The following is a 10,644-nucleotide window of genomic DNA, read 5'->3' as shown; positions in this document are numbered from 1 at the left end:
AATATCGAAGTTATCATAAAAGTTGTTTTTCTCTTGGCGAAAATCGAGGTGAAAGCAGAAGACATCGCAAAACATGATCAACTCTATCGGTCTCGAAATGAATATCGATGGAAATTCCCACCAAATCAAGTTGACCTACTTTCCTATTGACCTTCTTTCAAAAAGTTTTTCTTGAATTTTCGGATTTCTAGCGCTGAAAAAAGAATATATGATCACTTCGCATGGAAAATATTCAAGAAATTTTTATTTTAACAAGTTTCAAACTAGTATTTATCTTCAGTAGAATTCTTTTTCGTCTAATTCTAGCCCTAAATACAGTCAACTTGATGCTAAACCGTACGAATTGTGTAGAAACCTGAGTCAGTGCCCTAATAGAGCGTTAATTTTCTACCCGCGTCTTGGAAACCTCTGTCAATCCTCATTTATTTATCTCTCCGCGACTCAAGAAAAAGACTCTAGAGCTGCGCATTGAATATGCAAAAAATAGTCACGGGGCCTGGCAAGTGCCCTGTTCTGATTCTGCACTTGGTGCCTTCCCAGAAGAATCGATTGTTCTTCTCAAAGAAAAAAGAAGCTCTTTTCAAAATTGAGCGACGCACAAAAACCCGAGCGGATCAAATATACTAGCGAAATATCGCGCTTTTCAGATAATGCCTTTACTAAGAAAGTGGAAGTTCAAACAACAAAGATTTTTCAAAGAAATTTTATTTCAAGACCGATCAAATTATTAAAAAAAACATACATGCACCTATGAAACTGATGTTGAATATTTTAAACTTGATAGATCAATTTTTCGTGGGCAGATTAATATTATTGGGTTTTTTGTAAGAAAGAGTTTTTTTGTTCAGCTAAGAAAATAGTAGTTTGATTAGTTTTATTATTAATTGGGAGAAGCGTGGTTTGGTTTTTTAAATAAAGGCGAGCTATAGTTTTTTTTCATGAAATCAGTAGCAAGTAAAATGGAGCTAATAATAATAATGGGGATTGGATTTTGGGCATTTCAGAACTGCGAAATGCGTAAATTAAAAAATCAAAAAGAAATACAAATTAAATATCCTCGATGTCGACATCTTCGCCATCGTCGGATTCTTCTTCAACAGCCGCTGCGGGCGCGGGGGCCTTTTCTTCCTCGACTTCGTGAATTCCAGCGACCTAGTAGGCAGAAATTAGAGAGGATTAGAAAGCATCAATGTTTACCTTTTTATCCGTCATTTCAATATCATCGTCGTCGGACTCTTCCTCGGACTCCGACTCGGCAGTCTTGAGCCAGTCGATCAATTTGCGCGAGGTTTCCTTCAGCTTCGCGCTCAGCTCCTTCGAAATATATTTCTTCGATGGCTTCGAGTCGCCCCATTCGATAATTGCCTCCTCGTCCAAAATGTCTTGGTCGTACATGATCTACAAGCAGCGTCAATTATGCGCTCCCAATCAAGTTGTTCTTTACCTTGAGGAAGATGGCAATCTTTTCCGTCAAGTTGTGCTCGTTGACGAAAACTTCCAAGGCGGAAATGCAGTATTTCATCGCTTTCAAATCGGGAGTCTCGTCCATGTTTCGATTGATGAAAACAAAAAGCGGTCGGTACTTCTTCATGGCCGGGACGAATTCGCCGTTTGGCATGAGCTTTTCAAACAAACCGAAGCAAGCTATAAGATTGAGGATCAATTTTTGTCAGTAAGGGAGGGATTTACCTTTTTGCTTGAGCCCGTAATACTCGGCCTTGAGCACGATCTGCATGATCTTTTCTTTTGCCTTCATCATCTCCGGAAGGGAACCATCATCAATCAACTGCTGCAGATACAGCTCGAACGCTTCGCCCTTCTGCTCGCTTGACATCGTCGACGGCTTCATTTCCAACAAAGACAGCTTGCTCGCAAGAGCATCTTCGTCCTCGGAATCAGATTCCGCCCATTCTTCGCCTTCCCACTCGTCCTTGGCAGCTTTTCCGTTCACTTTCGCCTTGGCAATATCTTCCGTTCCTTCGCCGGCGTAGATGTCCTTGGTAGTCGACTTCTGCTCCTTCTCGCCTTTCTTTCCCTTGGCGCCCTTGTCAGCGATCTTCTTGTTCTTGTGTTGGCGAACGATGAAGTTGGAGAGCGAGTGAGCCATGCTGCGGATCAGGCCCTTGTGACCACAAGCTTTGCAGCACTGGAAAGAAAAGATAAGGGAAGGTCTTATCAAAAGACGATGAGACATACCTCGATGATGTCGTCTCGTTTGACAGTCAGAGTCGTCTCTGGGTTCTCGCACTTGGAGCAAAGTACGAATTTCTTGATGTACCCATCTAAAAATCAATGAAAGGGGCAAATTAAAAGTGTTCTTTACCAAGAATGTCCTGGAGCTTTGCTTCGTCGTGAGATCCGTTGACGATGAATCGATCGTTCTTCTCGTCGATTTGAGTCTGAGCTCCCAATTCCATTCCAAAGTATTTTGTTGGAACTAAAGAAGTTATTGAAAAGGAAGGGAAGGAGGGGATGACTTACAGATTGGCTCTCGGTTTAGCGCTCTGGCGATGTCGACCATGTTGACGATGACGGTTTTGATACCATTTCCCTGGCCTTCGACTTTCGCCACTATTCCGGGCATTTTGTATCGGTAGAAGGGATCATTAACCTCTCGGTTAACATTATATTGTTTCTGAAAACGCGCTGTTAGAATTGATTTAACTGAACTATTGAATATCGCCACTTACAGCCGATCCTCTCATTTTTATGGGTAATTATTTTGCGCGAGAGAATAATAATTGGTTACATAATCATTACTGCTCTAGAAAAAATAAACTACCTTGGACATCGCGGCGAGTTGGGTTCACTGAAGTCGATACTACTGGTCGATGTTTTCTTTTTCCGTCTTCTATACGTTCGGTTCGTCAATTCAGCTATATAGTCATACAATTCCTCGACGTATTGTTTCTAAAAACGAGCTGGTTAGGGAATCGAATGGATGGAATTTTGCCCTACCTGATCCTGATGATTTGAACTGGTGTCAGAAAAATGTACTGGACATTCACTCGCAGCAAAGGCCGCCTGTAATGAGCTTATTTTCTCGTCATTTCAAAATTGATGTACTGTATTGTACTGTATGTACGCATACGCGTGGCGACTAATGAGAATATAAAAAGCCTTTCCTGTTGATTGGATTCACTCAAGCTAACAATGATTGCCAATTCTGAAGGAAAAAAGTCAAGATCATAAATGACTGCCATTTCAAATTCTAAGTTATGCAAATATCGTCCTATTTGCGCCGGAAGCGCCTACACAAGAATACACCGCTCTAGATTCTTTTGCAAAACTTGGCAATTTATCAATAATTTTAATAAAATTATCCTGACTAACTAAATTGGTCAGAAATTTGAATCTTCGTACCAATAAAAGACAATTTTGACTGATTGAACAATAAAGTGCCCAATAAAGCCCAAAGACACTAATGCTTGAAATTCCAGAATAATTACTAAATTGTAAAATTACCTTGTGTATTCAGAAAAGTCATAAACAACTCGACCCAGCTGTGGTTGGTTGTTTTTCACTCGCTGGAGGATGAATTTGTCCCTTCGATCGAAAAACTCTTTTTCCTTCTTTGGAGCGACAAAATGAGAATTGGTTTTGTCGGGAAATTAACCCCAGTACCGACTTTCCAGTCTAAGGAGAAAATTCGTTAGCGTAAGAAATTAACGTCATTGCTACGAAAAATGCTCTGTTTTGTGTGTCTGATGGTCGCAATAATGACGGTTTTCCATAAGAAAAAGAAACGGATGAATAAATTATAAAGGTGGATCAAGGGTGGATTCTGGGGAGAGTATAAATGATCGATTTGACTGATAAAATCATCAGAATTCAAAAGAGAGAAATCTATAAATAAAATTATGCTGAGTTTTCTATTAGAAAAAAGGTTTTCAAATTATAAGATATTGTCAAGAAATACTTGTGACGTCAATAATAAAATTGTATATTATTACGTTAATTGTATTATTGGATATAATTTCTAACTGGAACTGAATATTAAAATTGTGACGAAGATAATTTTATTATAATATAGGCCAATAAAGATGACTCTATATTGATCTTGACGAATTTCAAAAAGCTCTGTGATGTCTTCTCCGAGTCGATAAATATCTAGAAATGTAGAAAAGGGTTTATTTATGAGATTTGAAATTTGCTGCATTCTCTCTTTTCTAATCGGCAGCTTGTGAAGATGCCTTTCGCATTTGGAAATCGCCATTGTCGCCCACGCCTTCCCATCGCACTGGCCAATGGAGTTACGTCATTTCCGCGTAGGCCACAAAGCCATTAGTCATTCTGCTGAGAGGGACATTTTTGGCCGAGTGTCCCCACGGATTATCCGAATCTCCACAAAAAATAATAAAATTATAATTGACTTCGATGAAGATTTAGATGTAACTGCCCATCGCATTTACTGATAAGAGGGATCGAAGAAGAATCTTTGGAATTTGGAAAAAAAAAAACTGAAATTGGGGAAAATGGTGAAGTTAGAAAATCATGATCAGCAGCTGCCAAATGCGACTTATTTGGATCTCAAAAGATGGCCATGAAAGGGAAGATATTCTTTAGATACCACTAGAATTAATAAGCAAAGTTAATTGCTTTTTTATTATGATATGGCCTCAGCACCAAAGTAAAAAACCTGAGTCAGGATTTGAAAAAGCTTTAGCAAAAAGCCCAGAAGAGGAGTTTTCGAATCCTGACTCAGGTTTTTTACGCAGGTTGCTGAGACCAGAATGATTTGTTTCGATTGAAGCTTAGGTGTCAGTAACTTTCTCTTGAAAACACTGTTTCTATAATTTATATCTTTGAACAGGAAAAATGCACACTGTACGATGTAGAACGCGTACTGTACAAACACGGTACCGTTGCGAAACCCTTGTGCAGGAAATGGTCCCCAGTCTAACTTATTTAGGCAGACTTTAAATAAAAAGGGATGATAAACGTATCATGCGCTACGCATGAATTAGGTTGAAGAATATTGTCGAATTCTTCTTATCTAAAACGTCTCCATGTTTGCATGTCTTTTTTTCGCGATAAGGAATTCGTCCTGAGCTTTCCTGGCAATAGAGGGAACCTAAAAGAAAGACTTTTATATTGTCGCTTTTGCAATGACCTGCGGTACTACAACTCCAATCTTATTCAAGTCGAAGTCGACTCGCATTACTGTATGCACGCGCTGGACAATGTTCCGACTACAGAGGCGATTATGAAGAAGAACAGATCTAGGTTAGTAAGGATTTATTTATCGATTTTCCTCCAAAGGAAAAGAACATTCATTCTATCGTCAGATTCTTCCCATCTTGACTCAAGATGCGCCCAAGATTCTTGGGCAGACTCTGGTGCGACGGAAATCTAATGATGATCATTTCTCCCAGCGCACTGTTGACGTTTCTTACTGAATAGAATCAATATGGAATGTTATTTTCAGATCGTTTTGGCAATGCCCTGCGTGTCCATCTGTCCTCACTCAGAAACAGTCGTGGGTGATTGAAGAAAATCCAGAGAAGCCGGAAGAACCGTTTCAGCGAAAAACGCATTTTATGCAGTGCCCATTTTGTCACTGGTCGACCCGAGATGTTGGTATTCCAGATGCTCCCACGGCCGGTTCTTGGCCGGAGAAAGAAAATCTCAATCAGGTGAGTCTTCCATGATATCATTTTTTTAAACTAAGAGGTTTGAAAGAATGTTTTTAACCCATCTACCCTTTGCATAAAATTCGGGACAGATAATTACTTTGAACATAATTTGAGACCCTACTTTCAAATATATTTTTATACAAGTACTCGTGCTAATATATAATCAGTCGCGCATAAACGAGCTCTATGAATACACGAAGCAAGTGTCGCTCCAGCAGGCATCTATTTCCAGAAGTAAATCAGCTCGCAAGATCACAAAAGTCGCTGGGAAAATCGGGGTCTTTCTCCGATGCTGTTGAATATTTCCTTGAGAGGTAGGTTTTCTTCGTTCGCTGACTTTGAATCAATTGTTGAAAGACGATGGGCAGAAAAAGAAGCAAGTGGAATTGGAGAATCCAGAGACAAGAACGCTGGAAGAAATGGAAGGTCTTCCGGAAGAATATTTGTCCGAAGACGGTCTCGATTTCTGGAAAACTACGTCGCTCAAACAACGATTCGATCAGCCAGAGCATCAACCGGAGTTGACGAAGGATCTCTACCCTCGGTTCGTAAATTTTAATATAACAGACTTTCCAAAAGAAAAATGTGTCAAGTGTGTTTACCGATATGTTCAGCCGGCTGACAATGGGCGTCAAGAGATCCCTCCGCTGCCGCAAATGCGATCACAATTTGCTCAAGCCAGAGTTTTCCCCCAGCTCGATCAAATTTAAAATGCACTTGATAGCCACCAGGTTCGTCATAATGTAAATTTTCGATTGAAATGAAAAAAATGGTTAGCTTCATTCCTGAAATTCGATTGTTCAAGCCGTCTGAATTTTCTGCAGATGGTTTATCTGCACAAGTGTACTTGACCGTGACGAATCCAACACACAGTCCGATGAATATCATTCTATTGGTATGTCTCCACAACTCTTACATCAAAGCTTAATAGTTGTTATTTATCATACGTTTTTTGATAAGAGCTTTCCAAACAAACAAGCCTGGCTTTGTTCCAAGAACAACAATTTATAATAACGTAAATGTGCGTCGTTTCATATTTTGTTTGCATTTTGAGATTCTCCAGCGGAAAGAGAATCTCTCAGAATAGATAATGAAGAGAACAAATACGAGCGCAGTTCTATTTAAAAAATGAGATTTTACTTCCTTTATCTTTTTTTTTCCGCCAGAGAAGAGACCTTTTATCCTAGCCCTTCTGCGATGAACTACCAGAAGATGAAAGAACGAAGCGGAATTTTCCAGTAATAACCGGAAAGATTATGCTGCCGACGGATAGCTACGAAATTCCAGCAAAAGATACTCTTTTGGACTATTCTTGTCTTACGAAAACGACGGAAAATCTACCGCAGTCGGAGGATGGGAAAATAGTACTTCCCCAGCCGAATAAAGTCGCGTTTAATTGTGTAGGGTTGCTGAATTTTATGAAAGAAGTACTTACTTAGTTTCGTAATTGATATTCTTCAAGATTTCATAAGTCGTGTCCTTCATGACTTATCATAAAGAAGCATGTAATTTCTTTTCGAAGATTATCAAAGATGATTGTATAAATCGCTAGTAGCGATATCTTACGACTCGTAAGGCGCTACTATTGATTGAATTCCTTTCGCAAGAATTTAAACCACAAGTCCGTGAAAGTCGCCCAGATGGAGTTTTGATCTTGCTTCAAAGATTGACGTCAAAGTCTACATATAACGCCCTCCGATAAAATTGGAACGGTACTTATGACTTCCAAGTTAACCGCATGGGACAGAAGGTGTATTCCACTGCACTTAAGGACTTTTCAGCTAAATAACTTCCGAACGAATAGTCCAAATTAGATAAAAATTAAAATGGTGGTTCCTTCACTTTATTGAAGCATGTCTGCCAAGTTTCAAGGAATTATCGGTTACCGACCGCCCTCTGCACCGGATTATATGCGGCCTAATTGCCCTCCCGCTGAGTGTTTGCACATTGAAACCGAACCAATATCAAGAATTTTGTCTACTAAAAGGGGTTTTATATGTTTTCGATACTGCTGATTTCAAATATTGAATTTACTTTTTCGAGAAATCTTAATAAGAGATAATTTTTCAAACCCTCCATAGAAAAATGGCATTTTTTCTGCAATAAGAAAAAGCGCTATGCAAATTTTGATAGCGGATTTGAAATCTACACCCCAAAATTAGTATTGGGTATAATTTTCAAGTTTATCCGACCAGTAGTTTTCTTAAGTGCAGTGGAATACACCTTCTGTCCGAGCGCCTCTATCCCCCGATCTGTCCCATGCGGTTAACTGGAAAATATTTTTGCGGATAGAAAATTATATATGATAAATCGTACGCTTGGTCGCGCAATATAACAACTATAGTTCGTGGATCGTAGAACATGTTCTTAATTTTGAATTTTTGAGCAACCCTATCAGTACCTATCAAGCTGAGGACGTGGAAGAGCGAGGCGAAGAAAAGTGGGTAGCGCTGCGTATCAAGCACGACACACTCGATCAGAAGCAACAGAGCATTTGGATAAGTCACGTCGTTTTTATTAAAATTTCTTCATAACAACTATTTTATTTTTACCTTTGCGTTATTCCTTCATCATCATCTTACATGTAACATGTGACAATTTCGTGTTCAAAAAAAAGTTCAAAGTCGACATCAGAAAAATTAAGATTTTTCACAAAGAGATTTTTTAAGATGGGAGAGGAAAGATCGGGGACGAGCGAAGTGGAAGTAGAAGACACCGATGATGATAATGTTTTCAACTCTTCAACGTAAGTACTTACTTCTTGTATTTTTCTTATCCTTTGATAAGGCAATCGGAAGCTATCTCTGCTAAATCGCTGATAATTGCCTCAACGACTCCCGAAGCCGCCAAATCAAGCTCCTCTTCTTCAAACGCCTCCTCATCTGGTTCCGCCGCAATTTCAAAATCGGACTCCATTTCCCATCAAAAACCGCCCACTTCAGTTCGCGTCGTTACATCGCCTCTTGTCACTCACCTCTCGACCCCCTCTTCTTCGCTTCCTTCTTCGACACTTCCTGCTTCATCGCGCAAAGCTTCACTTGACTCAGTATCCCGTTATGCTCGTACGCCAAAGGCATGGATTCGGAATCTCGACCTCATTTACAAACTTTATTTAAATTTTCCTAGAGATTTTCTCTTTTCAAATAGCGAATCCCGTTTTCAGTACCGGACAATCGTACCCAATCCCGGCCACCGACCCCTGACCCCTTATCAGATCGCGCTCGGACACAGCTTCAACCGCCACCCTTGGCACCCGATGGGCATGGTCCCTGCAAGCCCGCCAGCAGTCGCGCGCTACGAAGAAGAACGCATCGACTCTCTAATCGAAGATGCAAAAATACAAACCCGCTTCAAGTCTACTGGTAATTACTCATCCGTTTCTTTATATGTTCTAACAATTTCTATCAGTAACGCTCCTGGAGGCGCAAAGATCTGCGGAAAGCTCTACAAAGAAAAGCTCGCAAATGGAACAAAGGGAAAATGCATCGAGTATGAAAACAAAATGCTGACTCCCTGCGAGTTCGAGAAAGCCTGCAATCTCGGAAACTCGAGGGACTGGCGAAGAAGTATTCATTTCGCCGGCGATCACATAAAAGTGCTTATCAAGTGTAAGATCTTGAATGTTCACGCTCAGGTAGCTTATCGTCTTATTGCACAAGACCCTCTAATTCGACCATTAAGTCATGTAACTGTTCGATTTGTTCTCCTGAGACGGGAACATCAAAACCAAAGTACGAAATGGAGATTCGACGAAAACGGCCAAAAGAAGGAAATTTATCTTCGATAGAAAACACGCCCAAGAGGGCGCACATTCATCCTCATATGGATCCTCGACTGACTCGTCACTTCTTTCCGGATCCGACGCCTCGGGTGCATACTTATTCCATGATATTGGTCGTCAATCAAATTTTGTCAAAAACTTACCTTTGCAAATCAATATCATTGTCGAGTACCCAACAGATCCGTCCCGATTACCGTCCGGCGACGAGCTCGAGCTGATCGAAGCGGCACTAGAACAGAATCGCCTAGATCGCGAGCGATTGCAAGGGGACTACATTTCGTCCATCGGCGCGTTTGAAAATAAAATTCAACAAATGCAGGAAGAGCTGAAATCGATGAAGGCAAGTTTTGCCGAAGGATTCAAGGTAAATCAAAATCGACTCATTACCTTTTCCATTACAAGTTGTCGTTTAGGCAATAAGCACGGAGACAGATCGGCTAAACCTGAGCTTATTGACGTATTGTCGCAACAGAAAAGCACGCCAGAGCGACTCGCCGGGCGAAATCAACGGCCAGCAAGAGATTGAGCCGAGATCAGCCCCAGCAGAATATCAAGCGAGGAGGAAACAAAACTATCTTGACAAGAGACGCACCAATTCAGATACATCTATGATGGAATCTGCTCAGGAAAGGGACTTTCTTTCTCTAGTTTAGCGACTTTTCTTCGAAGATTTTTCCATCCCATGCAAAAGAAAAAATGCTCGAATCGTTCGTGCTTCAAAAAAGCAGAATGGCGCTGCAGGGGTTGCTCTAAAGCCTACTACTGTTCCAAAACGTGCCAGGAACATCACTGGGCGTACGGCCACGACAGCGAGTGCGACAGCGACGATTGAACATTACTCAATTTTACCTCTTCATTACTCCCCTGTTCTATTCTCAGAAATTAATTTCCAGTATTTTTCCGAAAGCGCAGTATTTCAAAAGCTTCTACTACAGATATTTGAAGATTGACAGCTCCATCAAGGTTCTCAAGTTCATCCCCATTTTAAGTTTATGTATGTGCGTATTTGCTTCTGAAAATCAAGAAAAGAGAATCAGGCAAAAACAAGTTAAAACTATCTGTTTCTCATTCATTTGAGCATTTTCTATCTCTTTCAAACGAATATTCTTCCTTCAGTCTGAAGAAGAGCTGTACAAAATAAAACACAATATAAATCAAAATTGCGTTTATTTCGAGAAAAATTATTTTCTACAAAAAGGAGTTAATTATTCAAAACAATAAAAAGAA

The 10,644-nt window shown here is 40.2% G+C and overlaps 3 protein-coding genes across 4 annotated transcripts; 2 read left to right on the top strand and 1 right to left on the bottom strand.

Moving 5' to 3' along the window:
* Positions 1-880: 880 nt before the first annotated feature.
* LOC145705379 (eukaryotic translation initiation factor 5-like) lies at positions 881-3,653 on the bottom strand. 2 transcript variants are annotated; one of them, XM_081782846.1, is made up of 9 exons: positions 3,466-3,653; positions 2,783-2,910; positions 2,482-2,635; positions 2,324-2,437; positions 2,197-2,282; positions 1,690-2,146; positions 1,445-1,644; positions 1,198-1,398; positions 881-1,152 (listed from the first exon to the last, which is right to left on the bottom strand). In XM_081782846.1, exons 2-9 carry the CDS (start codon positions 2,789-2,791, stop codon positions 1,048-1,050), a joined length of 1,326 nt encoding a protein of 441 aa, XP_081638972.1. In that variant the 5' UTR covers positions 2,792-2,910; positions 3,466-3,653; the 3' UTR covers positions 881-1,047. The 2 variants fall into 2 exon arrangements, with proteins under 2 accessions (XP_081638972.1, XP_081638971.1); XM_081782845.1 differs by lacking the exon at positions 3,466-3,653 and adding an exon at positions 2,959-3,028.
* Positions 3,654-5,002: 1,349 nt separating this feature from the next.
* Positions 5,003-8,269, top strand: LOC145701566 (dynactin subunit 4-like). The gene is made up of 8 exons (XM_081778778.1): positions 5,003-5,226; positions 5,429-5,636; positions 5,804-5,930; positions 5,994-6,180; positions 6,251-6,367; positions 6,414-6,531; positions 6,824-7,036; positions 8,036-8,269. Exons 1-8 carry the CDS (start codon positions 5,018-5,020, stop codon positions 8,168-8,170), a joined length of 1,314 nt encoding a protein of 437 aa, XP_081634904.1. The 5' UTR covers positions 5,003-5,017; the 3' UTR covers positions 8,171-8,269.
* A 36-nt stretch (positions 8,270-8,305) lies between these two features.
* Positions 8,306-10,617, top strand: LOC145701565 (uncharacterized). The gene is made up of 7 exons (XM_081778777.1): positions 8,306-8,382; positions 8,424-8,698; positions 8,800-8,998; positions 9,045-9,270; positions 9,318-9,524; positions 9,590-9,781; positions 9,831-10,617. The coding sequence occupies exons 1-7, from the start codon at positions 8,306-8,308 to the stop codon at positions 10,068-10,070; spliced, it is 1,416 nt and encodes a 471-aa protein (XP_081634903.1). The 3' UTR covers positions 10,071-10,617.
* Positions 10,618-10,644: the final 27 nt, after the last annotated feature.

This window comes from Oikopleura dioica, chromosome PAR (assembly GCF_907165135.1).
Source record: "Oikopleura dioica chromosome PAR, OKI2018_I68_1.0, whole genome shotgun sequence".
NCBI lineage: Eukaryota > Metazoa > Chordata > Appendicularia > Copelata > Oikopleuridae > Oikopleura > Oikopleura dioica.
The sequence above is the reverse complement of the archived record's forward strand: the minus strand, read 5'-3'. Positions and strand labels throughout refer to the sequence as shown.

What these genes read in the sequence shown, in the direction of transcription:
- LOC145705379 (XM_081782846.1), bottom strand. An exon ending in GCTAAACCGAGAGCCAATCT is followed by an intron (nt 2,438 to 2,481) that starts GTAAGTCATCCC and finishes TAACTTCTTTAG; the next exon opens with TTCCAACAAAATACTTTGGA. An exon ending in AAAGCTCCAGGACATTCTTG is followed by an intron (nt 2,283 to 2,323) that starts GTAAAGAACACT and finishes ATTGATTTTTAG; the next exon opens with ATGGGTACATCAAGAAATTC.
- LOC145701566 (XM_081778778.1), top strand. Translation starts at nt 5,018, where the DNA reads ATGTCTTTTTTTCGCGATAAGGAATTCGTCCTGAGCTTTCCTGGCAAT. An exon ending in ATGAAGAAGAACAGATCTAG is followed by an intron (nt 5,227 to 5,428) that starts GTTAGTAAGGAT and finishes TGTTATTTTCAG; the next exon opens with ATCGTTTTGGCAATGCCCTG. An exon ending in CGGGGTCTTTCTCCGATGCT is followed by an intron (nt 5,931 to 5,993) that starts GTTGAATATTTC and finishes AATTGTTGAAAG; the next exon opens with ACGATGGGCAGAAAAAGAAG.
- LOC145701565 (XM_081778777.1), top strand. Translation starts at nt 8,306, where the DNA reads ATGGGAGAGGAAAGATCGGGGACGAGCGAAGTGGAAGTAGAAGACACC. An exon ending in AACCCGCTTCAAGTCTACTG is followed by an intron (nt 8,999 to 9,044) that starts GTAATTACTCAT and finishes AATTTCTATCAG; the next exon opens with TAACGCTCCTGGAGGCGCAA. An exon ending in TCTTGAATGTTCACGCTCAG is followed by an intron (nt 9,271 to 9,317) that starts GTAGCTTATCGT and finishes TCGACCATTAAG; the next exon opens with TCATGTAACTGTTCGATTTG.